This window comes from Sprattus sprattus (assembly GCF_963457725.1).
Source record: "Sprattus sprattus genome assembly, chromosome: 1".
In the NCBI taxonomy this organism is placed as follows: domain Eukaryota; kingdom Metazoa; phylum Chordata; class Actinopteri; order Clupeiformes; family Clupeidae; genus Sprattus; species Sprattus sprattus.
Genome location: NC_137920.1, coordinates 51206072 through 51226687, shown reverse-complemented (window position 1 = coordinate 51226687; position 20616 = coordinate 51206072). Strand labels below are relative to the sequence as shown.

Here is a 20616-nt window from a genome sequence, read left to right as displayed (position 1 = left end):
CAATACAAAGGGGGCGAACATGCCAGAACTGTGGCACAAACCATAAACCGCGTCAGTGTCCTGCATACAATGACGAATGCTCTTCATGTGGTGCAAAAGGACACTGGGCAAGATGCTGTAGGAAAAGCAAACGCCAACCCAAGCAAGACTTCAACACAAGACAAAGAAGCAAGTCTCCCCCACCACAAAACAAGCACCAATACAAATACCAGGCACATAGAAAAGAACACAGACCACAGCGTGGATACCAAGTTGATGTTGTTGACTGTAATGACTCAGATGAAGAACACATATACCAACAACGATTCCATTGCATCACAATCAGTGAAAAATGTATGCACAGCATTGAGAGCAAACCACCCAGAGAGGAGGCTTACACCACACTGAACGTGGAACCACCTGATGTACGAGGCCGTGGACATACACTTCGTCTGAAGATCGACACAGGAGCATCTGGGAACACTCTACCACTGCGCACATTCACACAAATGTACGGAAGCGACACACAGGCCTTCAAAAGACTGAAGAAAAACTACTCAAAGCTGTCTGCTTACAGTGGTCATGAGATCCCTTGCCTCGGAACCATCAACATTCCGTGCCAGTACAAAGAGTCCAGTTGGATCAATGCCAAATTCTATGTAGTGGATGTACCAGGGCCAGTTGTAGTTGGACTACCCACTAGTGAGCTTTTGAAACTTGTGACTGTGCACGTGGACACAATAAAAGGAAAGACGGACGACAACAAGAAAAACACACACCCAGTGAAACAACTGAAAATACTTACCTGTGATGACCTCAAGAGAGCATATCCAAATCAGTTTGATAAAATAGGGAACTTCAAAGGAACTGCAAAACTTTTCCTGAAAGATGACGCTGAACCGTTCATAGACCCACCACGGAAATGCAGTATCCACATCAAAGACAAGCTTCATGATGAACTGAACAAACTCGTGGAACAAGGTGTACTACGGAAAGTAGAACAACACACTGATTGGTGTTCCAGCCTTGCTTTCAGCACAAAGAAGGATGGATCATTACGGATTTGCCTAGATCCACAAAAGCTAAATGCCAGCCTGAAAAGATGCCCACACAAGATACCCACCGTTGAGGAACTGAATCCCAGGTTCGCGAATGCAAAGGTTTTCAGCAAGCTCGACGCAAAAGCAGGATACTGGTCAATACACCTTGACGAGGACTCTCAGCTCCTTACAACGTTTCGCACTCCATTTGGCAGGTACTGCTGGAGGCGTCTTCCATTCGGACTGAGTGTGTCCCAAGACCACTTCCAGGCCAAGATGGACCAGATCCTAGAGGGGCTCCACGGTGTGGTCAGCATAGCTGACGATATAGCGATATGTGGAAAAGATGAAGAAGATCACGACAGACACCTGATCAACCTGATGGAACGGGCTGCAGAAGCAGGTATGGTGTTCAACAGTGACAAATGCTCAATAAAACAGAAAAGCATCTCATTCTTCGGCAACCTATACACAGGTAATGGCATAAAACCAGACCCTGCCAAAATAAGAGACATACAGAAAATGCCAACACCCCAAAATAAGGATGAACTCCACAGATTCTTGGGAATGTTAACTTACCTCTCAACATACATACCGAAGTTTGCTGACAAAGCACACAACTTGAGGGGACTTTTGAAGAATGAAGCTCTGTGGATGTGGGAGGCAGATCATCAGAGATGTTTTGAAGAGTTGAAATCAGTCATCACAGAGGACGCATGCCTGAAATACTATGATGCAAGCACACCATTGACGCTAGAAGTTGACGCATCACAAAAAGGCCTAGGCATGGCGCTGGTGCAGAATAACAGACCCATTGCGTTCGGGTCAAAGACTCTGACAGACTGCCAATCAAGATACAGCAACATAGAATGCGAAATGCTCGCAATTGTTTGTGGAGTGCAGCGATATCACACTTACCTGTATGGGAAATCATTCGTTGTGATCACAGACCACAAACCTCTCGTGACCATCTGTGCAAAACCACTACATGCCGCACCACCTCGACTCCAGCGGATGCTTATCAAGACCCAAGGATACAACTATGAAGTCAAATACCGACCTGGAAAAGAGATGGTACTAGCAGACACTCTCAGCCGGTTACCAAACCCGGAAAACAACAAAGACATTGAGCTGGATGAACGCATAGACGGTATCGATGCAGAGATTGAGGACCCAGAGCAGCACACCATCGGCATAATAAACTTCTCGCCCGAAAAGCAAGATGCTCTGCGTTTCCAAGTTTCTGCCGATCCAAAGCTCAGCGCGCTGACAGAACTCATTCATCAGGGATGGCCTGAAAACATAAAGGACTTACCTCAAGACCTGCGTGCATACTGGTCCTTCAGAGATGAACTTGCTGTGGAATCAGGAGTCATATTCAAGGGCAGACAGGTACTCATTCCAGACTCAATGACTGATGACATCTTAAAACAGCTACATGTAGCACATCAAGGCATCGAGAAAACACGCCGCCTGGCAAGAGAAAGTGTATACTGGACAAAGATGAATGACGACATTGAAAGAGTCTGCAGATCATGCAGTGTTTGTACAGAGCATCAAGATGCAAATCCAAAAGAACCTCTCAAACCGCATGAAATACCATCAAAACCGTGGCAATCAATAGCTTCTGACCTGTTTGAAATCAGTGGCCGCCACTTCTTGTTGACTGTAGACAGATACTCAAAGTATCCACTTGTGGATGAAATGCCGACTCCAGTATCCAGCCATGCAGTCACAAAGAAAATGCAATCATACATGTCTTTATTCGGACGTCCTGATGAAATACTGACTGATAATGGGCCACAATACACAGGACAAGCTTTCCAAACTCTTGTGAAAGATTGGGGAGTAAGACACACCACCAGCTCACCTCATTATCCCAAGAGCAACGGATTTGTAGAAAGACATGTGCGACACATCAAAAGCATTGTGAAGAAAACACTACAAAACAAAGATGACTTACACATAGCCTTGCTACAAGTTAGGGCAACACCTATTGACAGCACACTGCCATCACCTGCAGAACTGTTTTTTGGTAGGCCTGTCTCCACCCTACTGCCCAGCCGAGCAGACCCAGGCAAAGAGGAACACCGACAGCATCTGGCCCACAGAGCAGCTGTGATGAGGAAACACCACGACCGCAACTGCCGTAGAGAACTACCTCTGCTCCATCCTGGACAGCACGTGACTGTGTGGAACAAAGACAGAAGAACATGGCACCCTGCAATCGTCTTCCAAAAGTGCAGTGAGCCACGGAGCTACATCGTGCAAACACCAAATGGAAACAAGATAAGGCGTTGCAGAAGTCACCTGCGTGGACCGTACAACACACAAATGCAACAGACTACAAAAACACTTCACTTTGCAGAGCCACACACACTAGACGAAGGCCAGGGGAGTCACAGTGATCAATCACAGAACACACCATCCTGTGGAACTGAAGCCAAACCACCAGACCCCAAAAGCCCTCAGCCAATGTGTACAAGACTAGGAAGGGCTATAGTCAAACCAGCTCGCTATAAGAACTATGCATAACAGCGAGTTTAAAAAAAAAAAAAAGAGAGACATTATTGTCATGTGATGCTTATGTTCCATGTTGAAAAAAAAAATACTGTTTGACAATGTCAGTATGAGATACGGGTGTTAATGGACTGAAATCATTTCATGATATGTTTTACAGTTAATGATAATTCATCTTTGATAAGTGCTGAACTTAGTTATTTCTTAAAGCATTGATAATACATAGCGTTGATGTATTTTCCTGATTATCTAGCTAAACAGGGGGGATGTTGTGATATGTTAATAGAACTATAGTACAGCTATGCGGAATGATACGTCACCGCATGAACAGCGTAGTTATACCGTGTGTGTAATGTAACCTAACGTAACCTGAAGTAAAGTTGAGTTGAATCATATAAGTCCTCATCCTTGTCTCCAAATAACACTTCACAAACCAGGGTCTGACAGGGCTATTGACATCATGGACATCAGTTACAATAAACGTCGTTATTACAGTGCATGAAATGCCCTGTATTGTTATTCCTAGGCTTCTTCTTCTTCTTATTACAGTGCATGAAATGCCCTGTATTGTTATTCCTAGGCTTCTTCTTCTTCTTATTCTTGTTACCTTTTTCTGCGATTAATTCAGCCCGAACCGCTTAACGTAGAAACTTCATTCAAACTTTGTCGCGTAGGTCTTGTAAACGACACTTATGCTATGTATTTTTCACTTTTCTAAACTTTATACTTTTTAAGATATTAAAGAAAAACGAATATAAATTTCTCCCATTGACTTACATTGGGCCATTATGACATCATAATAGGGTCTTTAAACTGGCTTGCACCTGTGCTTTACTGACACCTGCGCCAAATCCAAGGAACCTCTTCTCTCTCTGTCCCTCTCAATTGAACTGTAACTAGGAACATTAAGACACCATCCATTCTCTATTTTTTTTCTCTCCATCTCTCCATCTTTCTCTCTCAGTCAACTTTCTCTCACACTCAATCTCTCTTCTTCACTCCATTTTTATCTCCTTTTTCAATATTTTCACTCTCTCTTTATCTCTTCATCCAGAGACACTCTTGTTCACTCTTCTTTCCTTCTTCCACTCTTCTTTCCTTTCTTATTTTCTTCTTCTATTTTTCTTTCCTTCTTCCACTCTTCTTGCCTTTCTTTTTTCCTTCATCCACTCTTCTTTCCTTCTTCCACTTTTCTTTCCTTTCTTCACTCTTCTTTCCTTCTTACACTCTTCTTTCCTTCTTTCACTCTTCTTTCCTTTCTTCTTTCCTTCTTCCACTCTTCTCTCCTTTCTTCACTCTTCTTTCCTTTTGTCTTTCCTTCTTCCACTCTTCTTTCCTTTCTTCTTTCCTTCTTTCACTCTTCTTTCTTTTCTTCTTCCTTTCTTAACCTTTGCATTTCATGCACTGGTATTTCCTTCAGGAAATGCATTTTCTAGTTCTTATTCTTGTTACCTTTTTCTGCAATTAATTCAGCCCGAACCGCTTAACGTAGAAACTTCATTCAAACTTTGTCGCGTAGGTCTTGTAAACGACACTTATGCTATGTATTTTTCACTTTTCTAAACTTTATACTTTTTAAGATATTAAAGAAAAACGAATATAAATTTCTCCCATTGACTTACATTGGGCCATTATGACATCATAATAGGGTCTTTAAACTGGCTTGCACCTGTGCTTCACTGACAGCTGCACCAAATCAAAGGAACCTCTACTCTCTCTGTCCCTCTCAATTTAACTGTAACTAGGAACATTAAGACACCATCCATTCTCTACTTTTTTTTCTCTCCATCTCTCCATCTTTCTCTCTCAGTCAACTTTCTCTCACACTCAATCTCTCTTCTTCACTCCATTTTTTATCTCCTTTTTTCAATATTTTCACTCTCTCTTTATCTCTTCATCCAGAGCCACTCTTGTTCACTCTTCTTTCCTTCTTCCACTCTTCTTTCCTTTCTTATTTTCTTCTTTCACTCTTCTTTCCTTTGTTCTTTCCTTCTTTCACTCTTCTTTCTTTTCTTATTTCCTTCTTCCACTCTTCTTTCCTTCCTTCACTCTTCTTTCCTTTCTTCTTTCATTATTTCACTCTTCTTTCTTTTCTTCTTTCCTTCTTCCACTCTTCTTTCTTTTCTTCTTTCCTTCTTTCACTCTTCTTTCCTTTCTTCTTTCCTTCTTCCGCTCTTCTCTCCTTTCTTCACTCTTCTTTCCTTTTGTCTTTCCTTCTTCCACTCTTCTTTCACTCTTCTTTCTTTTCTTCTTCCTTTCTTAACCTTTGCATTTCATGCACTGGTATTTCCTTCAGGAAATGCATTTTCTAGTTACTGTTGTATTTTGTCCAGCGAGTAGCGAACGACGTTAACGTTCATTGACATCATGGACATCATCAGTTACAATAAACATCGTTATTACTGTTGTATTTTGTCCAGTGTCTTATTGGTATAATGTATTTAAGCCTAAATCAATGTTAATCACAGTTTCAAACCAGGGTCTGACAGGGCTAACAATTAGGTGTTAGTGCTACCGCTCCATGAGGAAAAGTCAGACCTCACAGTCTGAGTGTCATCACACAGCTTCAGTTCAGGTTCCTGGAAAACAAGTTACTCAAGTATTGTATTTAAGTTATTACGTGTTTGTGCTTACTTGGTGGTGGGTCAAAGCCTCGTATCTGTTCAGCTTTGCAATTCAATGTGGGGGTGACCTGGATTTCTTAAGTTGGGATGATTATTGTATTTCTAACGATAAGACAGTTGTTGCCACCTCAACTTTTTGCCCATTTTGTCAAAACGATAGTGTCAAAGTTGGTTAAATTCGCAGGCAAACAGTTTTTTTTGCAGGGGCAGTGAACCAACTCAAGGATCACCTCTGGATCTGATGGAAGGGTCGTCCAGTGTCATAATTCTTGTCTTTATTCATCTATCAAACATTGTCCTCATTTCTTTGATTGTTAATAAATGCACATGACTTCTAACAATGTTGCATGGTATTGTTTGTTTATCATCTAAGCCTATCATTTCTCACACTTTAGATCACCACGTCATAATAACGAGCCAAACTTCAATTTTCTCCTGCATGTTTATTAGCATGGTATGCATCATTTAGTAACAAATCATGGAGTGCTGCATGCTTGTGACTTGCAAATTAAGGTTGGTATAAGACAATGTATAAGACACAAGGGTAAACTTAATCTTGAACCCAATCCAACTTTGAATCTGCAGAGGAAACCAACATGGTTGAGATGAAAATGCCACCACATAATTTACAATAGCCTCTTTTCACACCAGGCACACCATCATGAAACCATATGGCCAGCTTGGCAATAGCAATGATCTAACAAAGGATACATAATTTAAGCCTAACTTCTGCTTCTGTGGTGCAGTGACAACATTTGAAGATGGAGAGATGGAAAGCCTTGGCATCAAAAGGTTACCTCCTTTCCTCTTACCTTTACTTCCCCCACCCCCCCTAAAAAAACATTGATTAAATATTTCCTAGACTTTATCGTATCGTGTTGCCTGGTTTATGAGACTACCGTCTACCCCATACAAGGTGAATAACGCTGATAAAACTTGACAGGGAAGAGGTTCATGAGGAATTAACAAATCCCCCCTCGGCTGAGGTGAGGACAGACATGTGCACCTCCTTGTACTCGTTGCCAACATTGGTGACCCAGGTGGCCACCCCAGCGGCACCATCCGCATAACTTTTAGGTGACCTTCGCAACAGAGAAACACATAACATGTAGTCTCACGTCAAACTAACATTACACTGGCAAAATAACATGCTGCAGTGGATGACAAAGCTCAGCTTCTTAGTGGAATCCAACTTCAGAGCATCACCAAAGATGGACGTGACCATAGCTTTGGTCTCGGTCAACCTCGTCACGGCCTCCCTGACGTAGACCGAAATCAGCCAGGGTGCACAGGGTGCATTGGTGGTAGAGACACCAGCTGCCACTCACAAACGGCCAAGAAACGCATGAGCAGGTCATGTGATGAAAACCTAGGGAAACAGAATAGAGATGTGTGCATCTTGTAGATATTCCCATTTTAAAGTGATTCACCTTTATTAAGGTGTAAACAAATGTGATGCATTCCAAACAATTTTTTTTTAATGGTTTTCATTAACATAGCAGGTACTGGTAGATCTTATCCTGATATTAACCACTGAAGAATGTACCTGGCATGACGTTTGAAAATAAAACAAGTATCTTGCCATGTTGACTGATAACATATGATGTCGATTCAATCTGTAGCTTCTCATGGAGCGAGCTACTCTTGTTGTGTGTGTGCAGCTTAGCTAGTACATTCACTGGTAACTTAGTTCACTACATTTTCCAAGTAGCTTATCCAAAACTGTTAATTTTAGGCTACACGTAGCCTTGTACCAAATACACTGTCCTCTACAATCTATGTTACATTAGAGACATTTCCCTGGCACTCTTTACCCTGAGTAAATACCGGTAGGCTGAAGTTGCCTTACCCGGTGTGTAGCTTAGCTTGCTACATTTACTGGTAGCTTAGTTCACTACATTTTCCATGTAGTTTATCCAACACTGTTAATTTTAAGCTACACGTAGCCACGTACCAAATAATACACTGTCCTCTTCAATCTAGGTAACATTAGAGACATTTCCCTGGCACTATTTAACCTGAGTAAATAGGCTGAAGTTGCCTTACCCGGTGTGTAGCTTAGCTTGCTACATTTACTGGTAGCTTAGTTCACTACATATTCCATGTAGTTTATCCAACACTGTTAATTTTAAGCTACACGTAGCCACGTACCCAATAATACAAGTTGCCTTACCTGGTGAAGAAACGGATATCCTTGTTCGAGGAAGCACAGTTCCTCATCCACAGTTCCTTGTCCACAGGAAAGGTATAAAACAAAAAAAAACGAAGCACACCGTTGTACCTTTAATTCTGGCGTAAAGGCACACAACAGCGTTCAGCAGTTGTACCAGATTGTCGGTGATATTTGAACTTTTTCGACAAGTCTCTTCTCTTCACTAGCTTTGGGCAATCAATGTGGACGATCGATGCTATAGTAACGGAAGTGAGCATACGATCCGACATTTTAACCGGAAGTACCTCAGCTCACCGTGGCATATAGGCAATTGGGCGGGTCAGGCGGGCCGCTTAAGAATTCCCCACGGGTCGGGCGGGGCGGTTTGGAAAATTTCTTGGGTCGGGTTGGGGCGGGTGTTAAAATAACGCCCTCTCGCGCATCACTACTAGCTACCAACCTGTTGTTAGCTAGCAGCCGTTAGCCTACCCAAAGCTGTTCTTTATCATTTGACACAAGTTCCTGGTTTAAACAAATACGAACACCTGGTGTGGAGAATGACAACTTAAATTATCTTCCCATATATTTTCTACTGGCATTGTAGTATTACCATTTCCATTCCCATTCCATTACCAGTTGAATGACAAAATACACTAGCCTAGCCTACTTGCTTAGGCTACTTAGGTAGAGCAGCAGCTAGGTAATCCATTTTGAACCGTGTTGATGCTTTGTTTCTTAACCTTATTCCTCGATCTTTTCCCGTTTTAGGTAGCCTGATGATGTCATACTCATAATTCAAGTCAGAATATGAGTCTGATGCTGAGCCATTGGCCTGTAATTATGGGGCGTGTTTAACTGAACCAGGAAAAAAACATTCCTCGTCGCTCAATTGGATACCTACAACTAATCAGAGCAACACAGTATTACCATCTGATACATTCAAACTTTTACCGGATCCCGTAGGAAGGACGGCAAAAACGTATTTTCGATCAACAAATGCCTTGATCGCGTTTCTCTGTTCCTCTTTCAAAATGAATGCACTGTCAATATCTGTGAGATATGCCTGCTCACGTACTTATTAGCAGCAAGGCTAGCTAGCTAGCTACTATGTGTTTCAATGATTTTTTTTGTCTAAGCGTTAGCAATAACCTATCAATAATGGTCTAGAGCGCTTCAGTTAAGACCTACAATCCTCAGCAACATTCGTGTTGCACATACACAACTAACCGAGTCAATGTAGACATAAAAAGTCGTGTAGATAGCTTAAATCACATAAAGTATGTCCCACTAAGGTCCCGAGACGCTGCCATCTTGGTTCTTGTTGTGGGTGGAGTTCGGGCTGGTAACCAGGCTTCGTTTAAAGTAGTCATTCTGATAAATGAGGCGACCAGAACAGGGTGACTGCCTCATTGCCAACTATAAAAGTAAGGCTACTTTACTGTGTGTTCGAGAAAAGTTGACACAGAAGACGTCTACGTACAATCAGCTGGCAGCAACGTGGGCGGGTTTAAAATGCGATAAAAACCAAGTCTGGGCTATTCTCCACGCCGATTTAAACAGCCAACCGAGCAACAACTGTCTAGCATTTTACTACCTAAGTCAGATAATGTTAAAGCGGATATATTAAAACAATTGGGTTCTATCGCGTTATTTAGCAATCTTGACTACCGGCCTAAATCTGCACATCCACATACTGCTACGGGTGGTGTTCGGCCTTAGCCACGAGGCCGCTCTCGTGGCTACGGCCGAACACCACCCGTGGGATTATCCCTTACCTACCCCACTCCCACTCGTACTATATTGCTTAATTATCTTGAATGAAAGGTGGTCGGTTCCTGTTCCAGTGTTCGACCACTGATCTCAAAAAGAAACTGGATAGCGCATCCCACGGTATCAAAGTGAGGCATCGTGGCGGCCATTTTACGGGGACCACTTTCCTGCTTGAGACCAATGACTATGACGGGCGATGAATATTAGATATAAGATATTTAATGAATTTGCATATTAAGCCTTATAGTAATGTCAAGTTTTCATAAACCTTGTTATATAGCTTGTGTTTGCTTGATATTTTCAAATATTGAAACTTGTTCGTCTACCGTATTTTATTAGTGTTGATGATTAGAACCTGGCCAATTACTATAAGGCTTAATATGCAAATTCATTAAATATCTTAATAATTCATCGCCCGTCATAATCATTGGTCTCAATCAGGAAAGTGGTCCCAGTAAAATGGCCGCCACGATTTTTCGTGTGGCCTCACTTTGAAACTGTCAGAAACCATGTGATGCGCTATCCAGTTTCTTTTTCAGATCAGTCAGTCAGTGCGTGCACATGATGGCAGTACTCCGATTTGCGTTATCTCACGGCACATCGCAGTGACAAATCCAGAACTTGGCCACGTCAGTTCAAATCAAATGTGGAATAAGTTGTGAAATTAAACAAAAACACACCACAGTTAAAGTTGTATTAGTATTGATAGATTCACATCGATATGAATGGATTACATGACTAACAAGTGGTGGAAAAGTAATATGAAAATATTTGTTCAGTGAATTAGCGCGTTCTGTCCAAAACAGTTGCGTTTCAGTTTCAAAGTTTCAGTTTCGGTTTCAGTATTTCAACGTGAATGAGAGGGAGCACAAGAACTGAGCATCTAGCAGCGATTATCATATCATAGACATATCTCAAGCACGTGCAAAAATTGTTGTCCAGTTGAAATCTAGATTCGACAGTCACATGCGCGCGTTGTCCGATTTCCAGCGTAATACGATCACTTATCTGGGGGTGTACATCTGATTGCAGTCGGACTGCAGTCGGACACAGGAAATCTAGATTTGGTGAAAACATAAACGCAAGAAAACCCAGACTTGTTATTCATCAACTTTATTTGTGAGCAAAAGTGTTAGCTAGCTGTCTTAGCCTGCTAAGAAGAAACGCAGGTGGAGGACAGCATAAAGATAATTACACTGGCAGCTGATGAAATCAGTGGCAACAAGGCGCCAGTGTTTAACCATGCACTATCACGCCTGCTTTCATTACACATGATCACTCTAGGCCAGGGGTTTTCAACTGTTTTTTTCCAAGGGACCACCATTCTGACCAGAAAGTAATTTGAGGGCCACTGATGTGCCTGCACGCGTTGCATGTTTGTAACCGCCGCCACGCCCCCTCCCCCCGCACAGATATTCTGCCTATAACACTTAAATATGTGAAATGATCAGGGTACATCGCCAGCCACCACCATGTCCCCTCCCCCTGCACAGATATTCTGCCTCTTACATGATATTTTCATTATATTCAAAAGTAATCTGGAATTGTGTCGAACTATCGAAGCAAATTTATAAAAATTCAATGGTGATCTGATCAACATAAGGCTCATGTTGCGGACCCCCTGCAATGCCGTCGCGGACCACCAGGGGGCCATGGACCCCTGGTTGAAAACCCCTGCTCTAGGCTCTGTGGCAAGCATGTACTTTCTAAGTAAAGGAAAGCAAATTTCAACATGTTTCGCCAATAGGGGGAGCTCCAAGCCAAAAACTACATAGTTCTGCTAATAAAATGCTAAAATCACTTTGGATTATGACTACAGATACTGTACGACATACTGTATGACATAATATACATGCATCTTATTGAATGCTACACCCAGACACACACACACACACACACACATACATACACAACAAAGGAGATTTAATTACATTAATTGTAAACTAATAACAACAAAAATAAACCATGAATAGATATTTAAAGGTGCATTAAGGATAAATAGCTATTCGCTAAAGGTATGCTAGCAGCTAAAACTAACGAAATCTCTTGAAATGTGCTGACTTTGACATTATGACAAACTAATTACTCAACGACTGTCCTTACACAGTCAAACATCAATCATTTGCAACACAAGACTAAGCAAGACGGCAAATAAGCGACTTACTAGATCGGCAGAAGGTAATCAAAGTCAGGTCGGCGGGCATCGGCAGGCAAAACTACAGAACGCAGTTATATGCCTATCGACCCTGCTATGCCATTGGCACGGACGCAATTCTCCATATTAAAAGTCATTGTAGCACCCCAATTTTTTTTAAGCTGTTATTTTAAGGTTAAACTACTTATCCTAACCCTAATCCTGAAGCATAAATTGTTGCATATTGTACCTTTAACAACACAGCTAGTAGTCACACACACTCAGTAATGTTTAGACAGGTTATGTGTAAAGCAATCCATGTGGCCTAGTCTTTTATGATTTTAACAGAGTGGTACATAAATGTCACCCCTCCAAACTGACTGATGGCCTCCTGGGTAGAAGAGTTTCCTTCAGCCCTTTGATCCCAGTGCACATTCTGTAACGCAAGATTCACAGCCTCCCTTTAATCCCGGAGCAGAGAGTTAATCATCTCTGTGTCAAACAGTAGGCCCCTTCAAGAGGGTTCATAGCCTGTGTCAGAAATCAAGAATTAGCAATATAGTTGTGTTTTGATTGTCTGCAAATAACACTGAAGCAAAATACAGGACATACTATCGTCATCATCAATTGTTGAATATTACTAATACATCATCCAGGTAATAAATAATGCCACATGACGTTTCACCAATGCAAATAGTGATATGACCTCAGAATTCTGATGGGCACAGATAGACCCCAACTGGTCCGACGTTTCCTAAAAACTAAACAAACACAAAATTCGCGAAATCCGTGATTTCAAAGTCTTGTCCAACTGTTTACTGACTTTTGTCATGTTTAATGCTTCAACTCAGTCAGAAGACAGTAAAAAATGTGTTTGTACTGTGTACCAGCTTTACAGAGATTATGTAAGTCACTCTTGATTATTATGTACAACATTGATTTAGCTCGCTTGTATCTTGGATCATGCCATCAACTAGTAAAACAAATGAGGTAGAATCAGTTACCCTACCTGGCTCAGAGGAGCCAATCACGGATGAGGAAGGACAGAGTGTAGGACTGAATTATGTTCAAGATAATTTGAGTAAGATTGTTAACAAAAATAAATATGTAAGTTTAAAATATCCTTCCGCGTTTTTTATGTATTTGTTATTATTTTTAATTTCATGAATAATTTTGGCGATGGGTGCCCTTTTTTTTTGGTTTGAGCACCTGCCCAACAAAATGTCTGTGCACGTGCCTACGACATAGCCGCAACACTCAAACCACACAAACCATTCCACTTACCTGTTGCCAGCCATATAAAGCAGCTCTAAGAAAGCAATTGAAAGACATCCACAGTGAGTAAGTGGGTGAGTTACCGCATTAAATTAGCATGTATACAAATTAGGGCCGGGACTCGATTAAAAAAAAATCTAATTAATTAGAGGCTTTGTAATGAATTAATCAAAATTAATCGCATATAAATATTTGACCTGAGAACAGTGAGAATTCATTTTTTTCACATGGATTTTTAGTATACCATTGAATAATGACTGAATACATAAGCTTAAGCAACAAAAATATTGTTTATTTTTGTTCAAGTCGAACAGACCAGTGCAACTTTTGCCATTAAGTGTAGCAATACCATATTTAGAAATGTAGTACATTTCAGAAATTCAGGTAGCCTATAGATAGGTAGACCTTCTGTAAACTATAATACTTTGTTTTTTTTAAGTAAAACACAATACTTTCAAGTACATTCAGAATATTGTAAGACTGTTAGAAAACATCTCTGGTGGAGTGTTGGTTGTGTGTGGGTTGTACCCGGAGTCAGGCTTAACGTCCACACTAGCTGCTATATGTTTTGCATTGAGGTGATACTCGATGTGCTGCGGTGATATGCAAATTCCTTGTTGCATAGCCTGCACTGAACCATGTTCTTATCGACGCTTCCATCCGTTCGTTTTCTGTAACAAAATGTCCCATCCACTGGGCCAACCAACGCGGTCTCATCAGCTTCTTTGTTCATGTTCACTGTTCCACTGGTTTGTTGTTCAACTTGTTTGAACCGAATTTATGCGCGTTAGTTGGTGCGCCAGTATAATCGGTCCGTCTGAAACTCCTCCAGTGAGAATCTTTCCGCAGTGCAAAAATAGATACAATTAAAATGCGTCAATTTTTTTAACGCGTTCATTTTTGTGTAATTAATTAATCTAAATTAACGCGTTAAAGTCCCGGCCCTAATACAAATCAAACGCTGCACTATGTACGGTATATCCTCGTGACTATATTCTCAGCTCTCCCAAGCAATGCCTTCAGTCTGTGATGTTTAAGGAGGTCCAGTAGATGTCACCCACGTGCAAATGTAAAACCTGCCTGTGTAAGTGCGCTTCAGGGTTGTGGGTTAATCTTATGCGGTGTGACTATGTAGCTGTGTACCTGGGTGAAGTTATTGCCTTAATATCCTTTATAATTGGCTGTGTACATGCATGAATGAAGCAGCAGTGTGAGACAGGCAGTCTGCACGTTTACTCTTACATCATATTAGGTATTAGGAAGTCCTGTAAAATAAAAGGATGTTTCACCATGGGGACAATTTAGCAACATATTGTGTAAAATGAACTAACTCTGGTTTTAGCATTACAATGACAGCTGTTGTAGGTCAGAACAAAAGCCTCAGAAGTTGTTGAAATAACATGAAGGTATTTTGAATTTCTGCTTTTATAGTGCTTCTGTAGTTCCATAGGGATGGTCAAATAAAACTCTGATGGTTTAAAGGTTGTTTTTAACGAATCTGCCAAACAAGTAGTCAAATGTGAAAATACATTCATATGATAATTCGTTTTTTCAGCATGATGAAATTATGCATGATCATTCACACTACCATCCTCCCATATGACTATCTTATTACATTTCAGACTTCTGTGTAACTGAACTACATAATGCTATAATGCTTGTACGAAGAAATGCTAAATGCATACATGCAGATGCAGACAGTTTGATTCAGTCATTATAAACATGAGAGAGAGAGAGAGAGAGAGAGAGAGAGTGTGTGTGTGTGTGTGTGTGTGTGTGTGTGTGTGTTTGTGACTGAATGACTGGCTGATTGTAAGCGAGTGAGAAGTGGCCACCATTCAGCTTTCGAAATTTGATGCAAAAATGAACTGCATTCTTTACATTTTCATTCTAAGCCCCTGGGGTCTATGAGATTGTAAAGGTAAGATATTTGCTACAAAGCACTTGAAACTTCTACATTTGTCCATTTTCCAGGAAAGGCAAGTGCTCAAATTGCGTATCAATTCATGCGTAACAAAAAGATTGTAATAGAATGTCACGACGTGCATCTGACAGCCTTCATATGAAGGGAAGCTATGAGTGGTGATGAGTATCTGCGGTGCGTTCGAAGGGGAGGGGCCACACTTCTTTCCTGTCGTGCCTCTTGGTGATAGATGAGTATTAGACCCCCCTGAAAAAGTGATCACATTCAATACACAACCCATACCGCTGCCTCGTATATGGTGAAGAAGGGTATTCAAGATGCAGTTCCTAATTTCGTCTTTTTTCATGGCATGCATGTTAAAAATGAGCTATAGCGCAGGTAAGTTTATTGCATGTATTTCCATGAACATTTCACATATGTATCTGTGTATGTTTTCCCTCGCTTGTGCTGTAGTTATCAAGAAATCTGAGCTTCCAAAGTGGATTCGATTGCAGCCTATGTACATTGTCTTACTTACTTTATAGTTTGCACAGAATACTTTAATTGAACCAATTAAGAATTTCTAGTCTACATTGCTATTAGGTTGCAAGTAAATTGAAAACTGTAACCTGATTGCATTTTTTAAACTTTTCTGCAGGCATTCTGCTGAACATCTCATAGTTTGCAAATGCACACAAATACTAAAATTAGCTTCTCAACCAAGAAAAAGCCTACCTGCTCGTAAGACGCATGTCTTTCCGAGACGTAGGCTATTACTCCAAAATTGCGAAATTTGTAAGAAACTGATCAAATGGTAACAATCAATTAACTTGATATCGCACTCAATGACTAGACATACCGGGCGGGACATGTCTGAATAGGATTTTGTTATTTTGCGATTAATAGGAGATGATGAACTAAGAGAATATGCCGCTTCAGAGTTCAATGACTTGCATCGCAGTGTCTTACAGCGTTGTTATTAGGCAGCTGAACATGCCCACTTTTATGGAGTGAAGTCCTCTGGGGTCATCTTCGCCATTTAAAATTGGTGGAAATGCGAAAACCAAATACGGCGCACATATAGCCTAATGTTTATATTAGGCTACCTATGTGTTCAGGTTTAAAACGTAGGCTATTTCCCCCAGTCAAAGACGTCAAGAGTGTTGGCAATTCAAATTTAAGGGACATATCCTCCCGAGTCGTTTTATGTGCCAAGGGCACTTAAATGTCACGGTAAGTGTGCTATGGTACGTAAGCCTAAGAAAGATTCAAATAATGACGAAAGCTTGCCCTACGTATAGGCCTACAACAATAATATTTTATAGACCACTGCATCGATTTGTTACAGCTCTCCACTCGAATCATATAAATGACTTGAATTCGTGTTCATTCATTCCCCGCTGTGCACCTGCACTCCCTCTCTTGGTCGATTTCAGCACGAGCCAATGAGACAGATTCGCGTGTTGGCAACGGCAGAGCGCAAAAAGCTCCGCTGCTCCATAGCACAGCGTGATAACGGCGTCGGCGAAACACACACTGGCAAAGGGCACGAGTCACATCCACCCATTGTTGCTTTTATTCAGACAGTATCGATTTGCTATGGAAAAAACTGAAATAATCAACAAAAAAACTAATATATATTTTATTTTAGCTACTGTTATGAGAGAAGCGACAAAAGCAAACGTTTTTAGATGTGTTCCCTTTTACTTTCGTATCTCTAATCTCGTTCCTGAACAAGACTGATGACAACGATTGACCTTTCGGCTACACATATAAGACGTAGGCTAATAGATGTAAAGTCACTCTCCCTAAATGTATAGGCAATAGAAAACATTCGCTACCTGTTCTGTCACTTTCTTGTGACGGCAAGGGCTTATACCTAACGTCGCAGTAATGATATATCTCCACAATGTCAACTAGAATGGCATACAATAGTGCAAGGTACAAAGACTCCTTCTCACACTTTACGTGTCTGTCTGATATGAGTATTCTCTTTTCATGGATAGCCTATATAACGTACACGCTCAATGCATAGAGCCAGACTTGTTTTGTCTGCTGGTCCCAGTTTAGCATATTGTGTGTGATGTTATGTTTAAATTCGTGCAGGAGCGCGAAAGCCTTGATCTCTCTGAATTGAGCGGAGGAAGAGCTCTACCTCACATAGGGCATCCATAATTTTCTGAACTGGACGACGTGCAGAAAAAATGTTTATTTTCTTTTCTTTGTCTTTTGCTTTTCTTTGTCGGTTTCCTACTTCTTGGCCGTTCAAACGGTAACCTCTTGGGATCTTGCTCTGTTCTATTGAGACCCATTGTTCAGTGTTACTTTGCTCGCGGAGCAGCTAGAGAGATCAAAGTGAAAACCACTGAGTAGATAGCGAATGTGAATTGCTGAATGATGTCACGGAGTTAAAGGGGAACAAGTTTGACAGTATTCCAACTGGCTCAATCTCACTGTATTGAAATACTATTTTCTAACAATACGTCTCCAACAGATATGCTGCCAGTGTTGGGATAGAGACATGAAGTCTCAATAATATTCAGCCGTTTCACCTAAACCCACAGCCCATTGAAAACATGTCCGATTCTATATCATAGATGCGCTTCTGCGCATCATCGGGGACTCGATGCATTGCAATACACTCACCCAGATGCAGCAGGTTGGTCTGGAAGTGTTTCGAGACATATGTATGAGGATGTGTTTAGGTGTGGATCGATATGCCATAAGCTATCTAACCTCTCAAGATACTTCATTGCAAACTAACGTTAAGCTTCCTCAGAAGAGCTTATATTCTACATTTGGATGAGGACATGGGTAGAATTCTGTAAACAGAATATCTGTTAAAGGTTATCATAGAGAATTTGAATATATATGATCACAAAAGCTTGCCAACTAGGATGAGGATTTGGCTCCACTGGTTTGAATTAAAGGGATGGTGTTTGAAATGGACTGATGTTTTAGGGGCGGTGGAGTTACTCCAGCTTGGACCTGTTCCAGATCTCTCTCTCTTTCTCTTTCTGTCTCTTTCTATTGTAACCCTATCCCCAACCCCAACATACCAAAACTAACAGCTCCCCACAGAGTTTATTTTTTCATATAGATTGCTATAGCTTCAAAGTAGGAAAACACAGCACACTTGTAAAAAAAAAAAAAAAAAAAACGTTGTTTTGCGTGATTCATGGCACTTCCTGTGCCACAAAACAAGAGGAACCTGTTTAAACTCTGATTCTGTGGCAGGACCCTTCCCTAATTTTTCCAATTGCATGTGTGTTTTTTCATAAATATTTGGCCTCTGAGATAGCAGGAGCCGTGGTGCAAAAGATGGAAACATGGAACTCCTTTGTGAAATATTAATACACTCTCAAACAAACATGTGAGAATGCGACCCCTAGAGTGGAAAAGGTTTAAGCTCTGTATACATTGAGATAGCACAGAAAGATTAAGCCACTGCCCAAAACTTGTGTGTCTCTTTGCGAGATGCAAAACAATGGGATGAATTCCTGTGTACTTTATTTGAGTACTTTGTATGACCGGGGATAACAGTTGACTATGGGGCAAAGCTGGAACAATTCCTTGTTTGTGAAAAAGGAAACAAAACAACTATTGATAACATGTTTGATAAATATGATTGGATAAATATGATTGAAATCTAAAACAAATAATAACAGCAGTTTAACTTCCAGCGGAAATAAGTCTACAGTCTTTCCTGTGTCGAGAGAGCAATCCTGTGTATTCCCAAATTCAATTGTTTTAACAGAATTGTTTTCTTTGACAATGCATTGACTATGATTATTGACATTATTTCATTGTAACTATTAGATAACCCTGCTGATTATCCTGCTGACCACACCAAGTCAATTTCCTATATGTGAAAATATATTTGGCCGATAAAATCATTCTGATTCTGAGTCTGATAATCGTGGGAAAACCTTTTTAGGAACTCTTCAATGGGTGTGTTCTACATTGCAGTTCTCTGCTGGATTTTTGGGTTGGATCTTCATGGTGTTCTAAACTCAATCATGGATTCACAATGGACTAGTCATCATTTAGAAATCAATTACTAGCCTTCATAGAAGATATCGCATTTTGGAAAATTTCAATAGGTGTCAAATTCTCAAATGAAATCTCATTGTTTAAGTTACCTGCAAATTGCTATGAAAAGATGATTAATGGTGAGGCTGTATCCTCAAGACGGCACTCTCCTTGGACCTTACAGCTTTGATTGTCCGTGATGGACTTGTTTTTTTTTTTATTAAGATTGGTGCTATCAAAGTCAAGTGACCTGTGAGACGCATTGTAAAGGTAAGTTCAGTCGTCTTGTTTTGTCTCTAGAAACTGGATTTATGCAACTTATTTTGCTAAGAGCATGTTTTCTAAAATGAACATTTAAAAACACAAATCCAATCCCAAACTTCAAATGCTTCCACCTTTATGCCCACTTGTCCATCTGACTCTGGGCTGTATTTATGACCTCTGTCCTAAGGACCAGCGCTGTGGGCTGAAGCCAATGGAGGTTGTGGGGGCAGGAGCCAGTCTCCCATTAACATTGTGACCAAGAGGGCCCTGCCCGATGAGCGCCTCACGCCCTTCAAGTTCACAGGCTATGAGCACGCCTTCAAAGCCACCCTCACCAACAATGGCCACTCCGGTAAGGACTTTGTTTTCTTTGCTTTCCTGGGGCATGCGTGGAATTCTCCTGTCACCCTATCTCTGACTGCACATGCTGGGACTCACTTCTTGCCACTAGAAAATATACGATCTTTGCAACCTATGGAAAGACAAACTTTAACTTAGTACTACTATCTGAGGTGACCCTGAGGCAGGGGATGTCCTGCTAGATACGGCAGTGGCATCCCATCCTGTTTCCAGTTTACACTATAGAAGATATACCCAAAGCTTTAATCTTGTATATGAAAGTTCTACGTTTAAAGGTTTAGGTTTTTTAAACAACTAAAACACAGCTACAAAATATATGTGGTCAGATGAAATATGTTCTTAAATTAATCTTGGTTTGAATGTATGCACTTGCAGTTAAAGTGGATATCAAGCACGAAGCAACTGTCCGTGGAGGAAACTTGGACGGGGTCTACAAGGCTGTCCAGTTCCATCTGCACTGGGGCAAAGACGGAGGACCGGGGTCAGAGCACACAGTGGACGGGGAGCAGTACCCCATGGAGGTGTGTCAACGTTCAGTCAAGGCACACTTCATGCTTGCATAC

At 41.0% G+C, this 20616-nt stretch overlaps 1 protein-coding gene across 1 annotated transcript in view; it reads left to right on the top strand.

Annotated features, from left to right (window-relative positions):
• The first annotated feature begins 15682 nt into the window (after positions 1 to 15682).
• The window catches only part of ca4a (carbonic anhydrase IV a), a 9262-nt gene continuing 4328 nt past the window's right edge, over positions 15683 to 20616 (top strand). The window contains exons 1-4 of the mRNA XM_080840050.1: positions 15683 to 15796; positions 19655 to 19699; positions 19881 to 20045; positions 20429 to 20574. Coding sequence (XP_080696176.1) covers positions 15736 to 15796; positions 19655 to 19699; positions 19881 to 20045; positions 20429 to 20574 — 417 coding nt within the window. The 5' untranslated portion in view covers positions 15683 to 15735. The remainder of the gene's footprint in view (positions 15797 to 19654; positions 19700 to 19880; positions 20046 to 20428; positions 20575 to 20616) is intronic.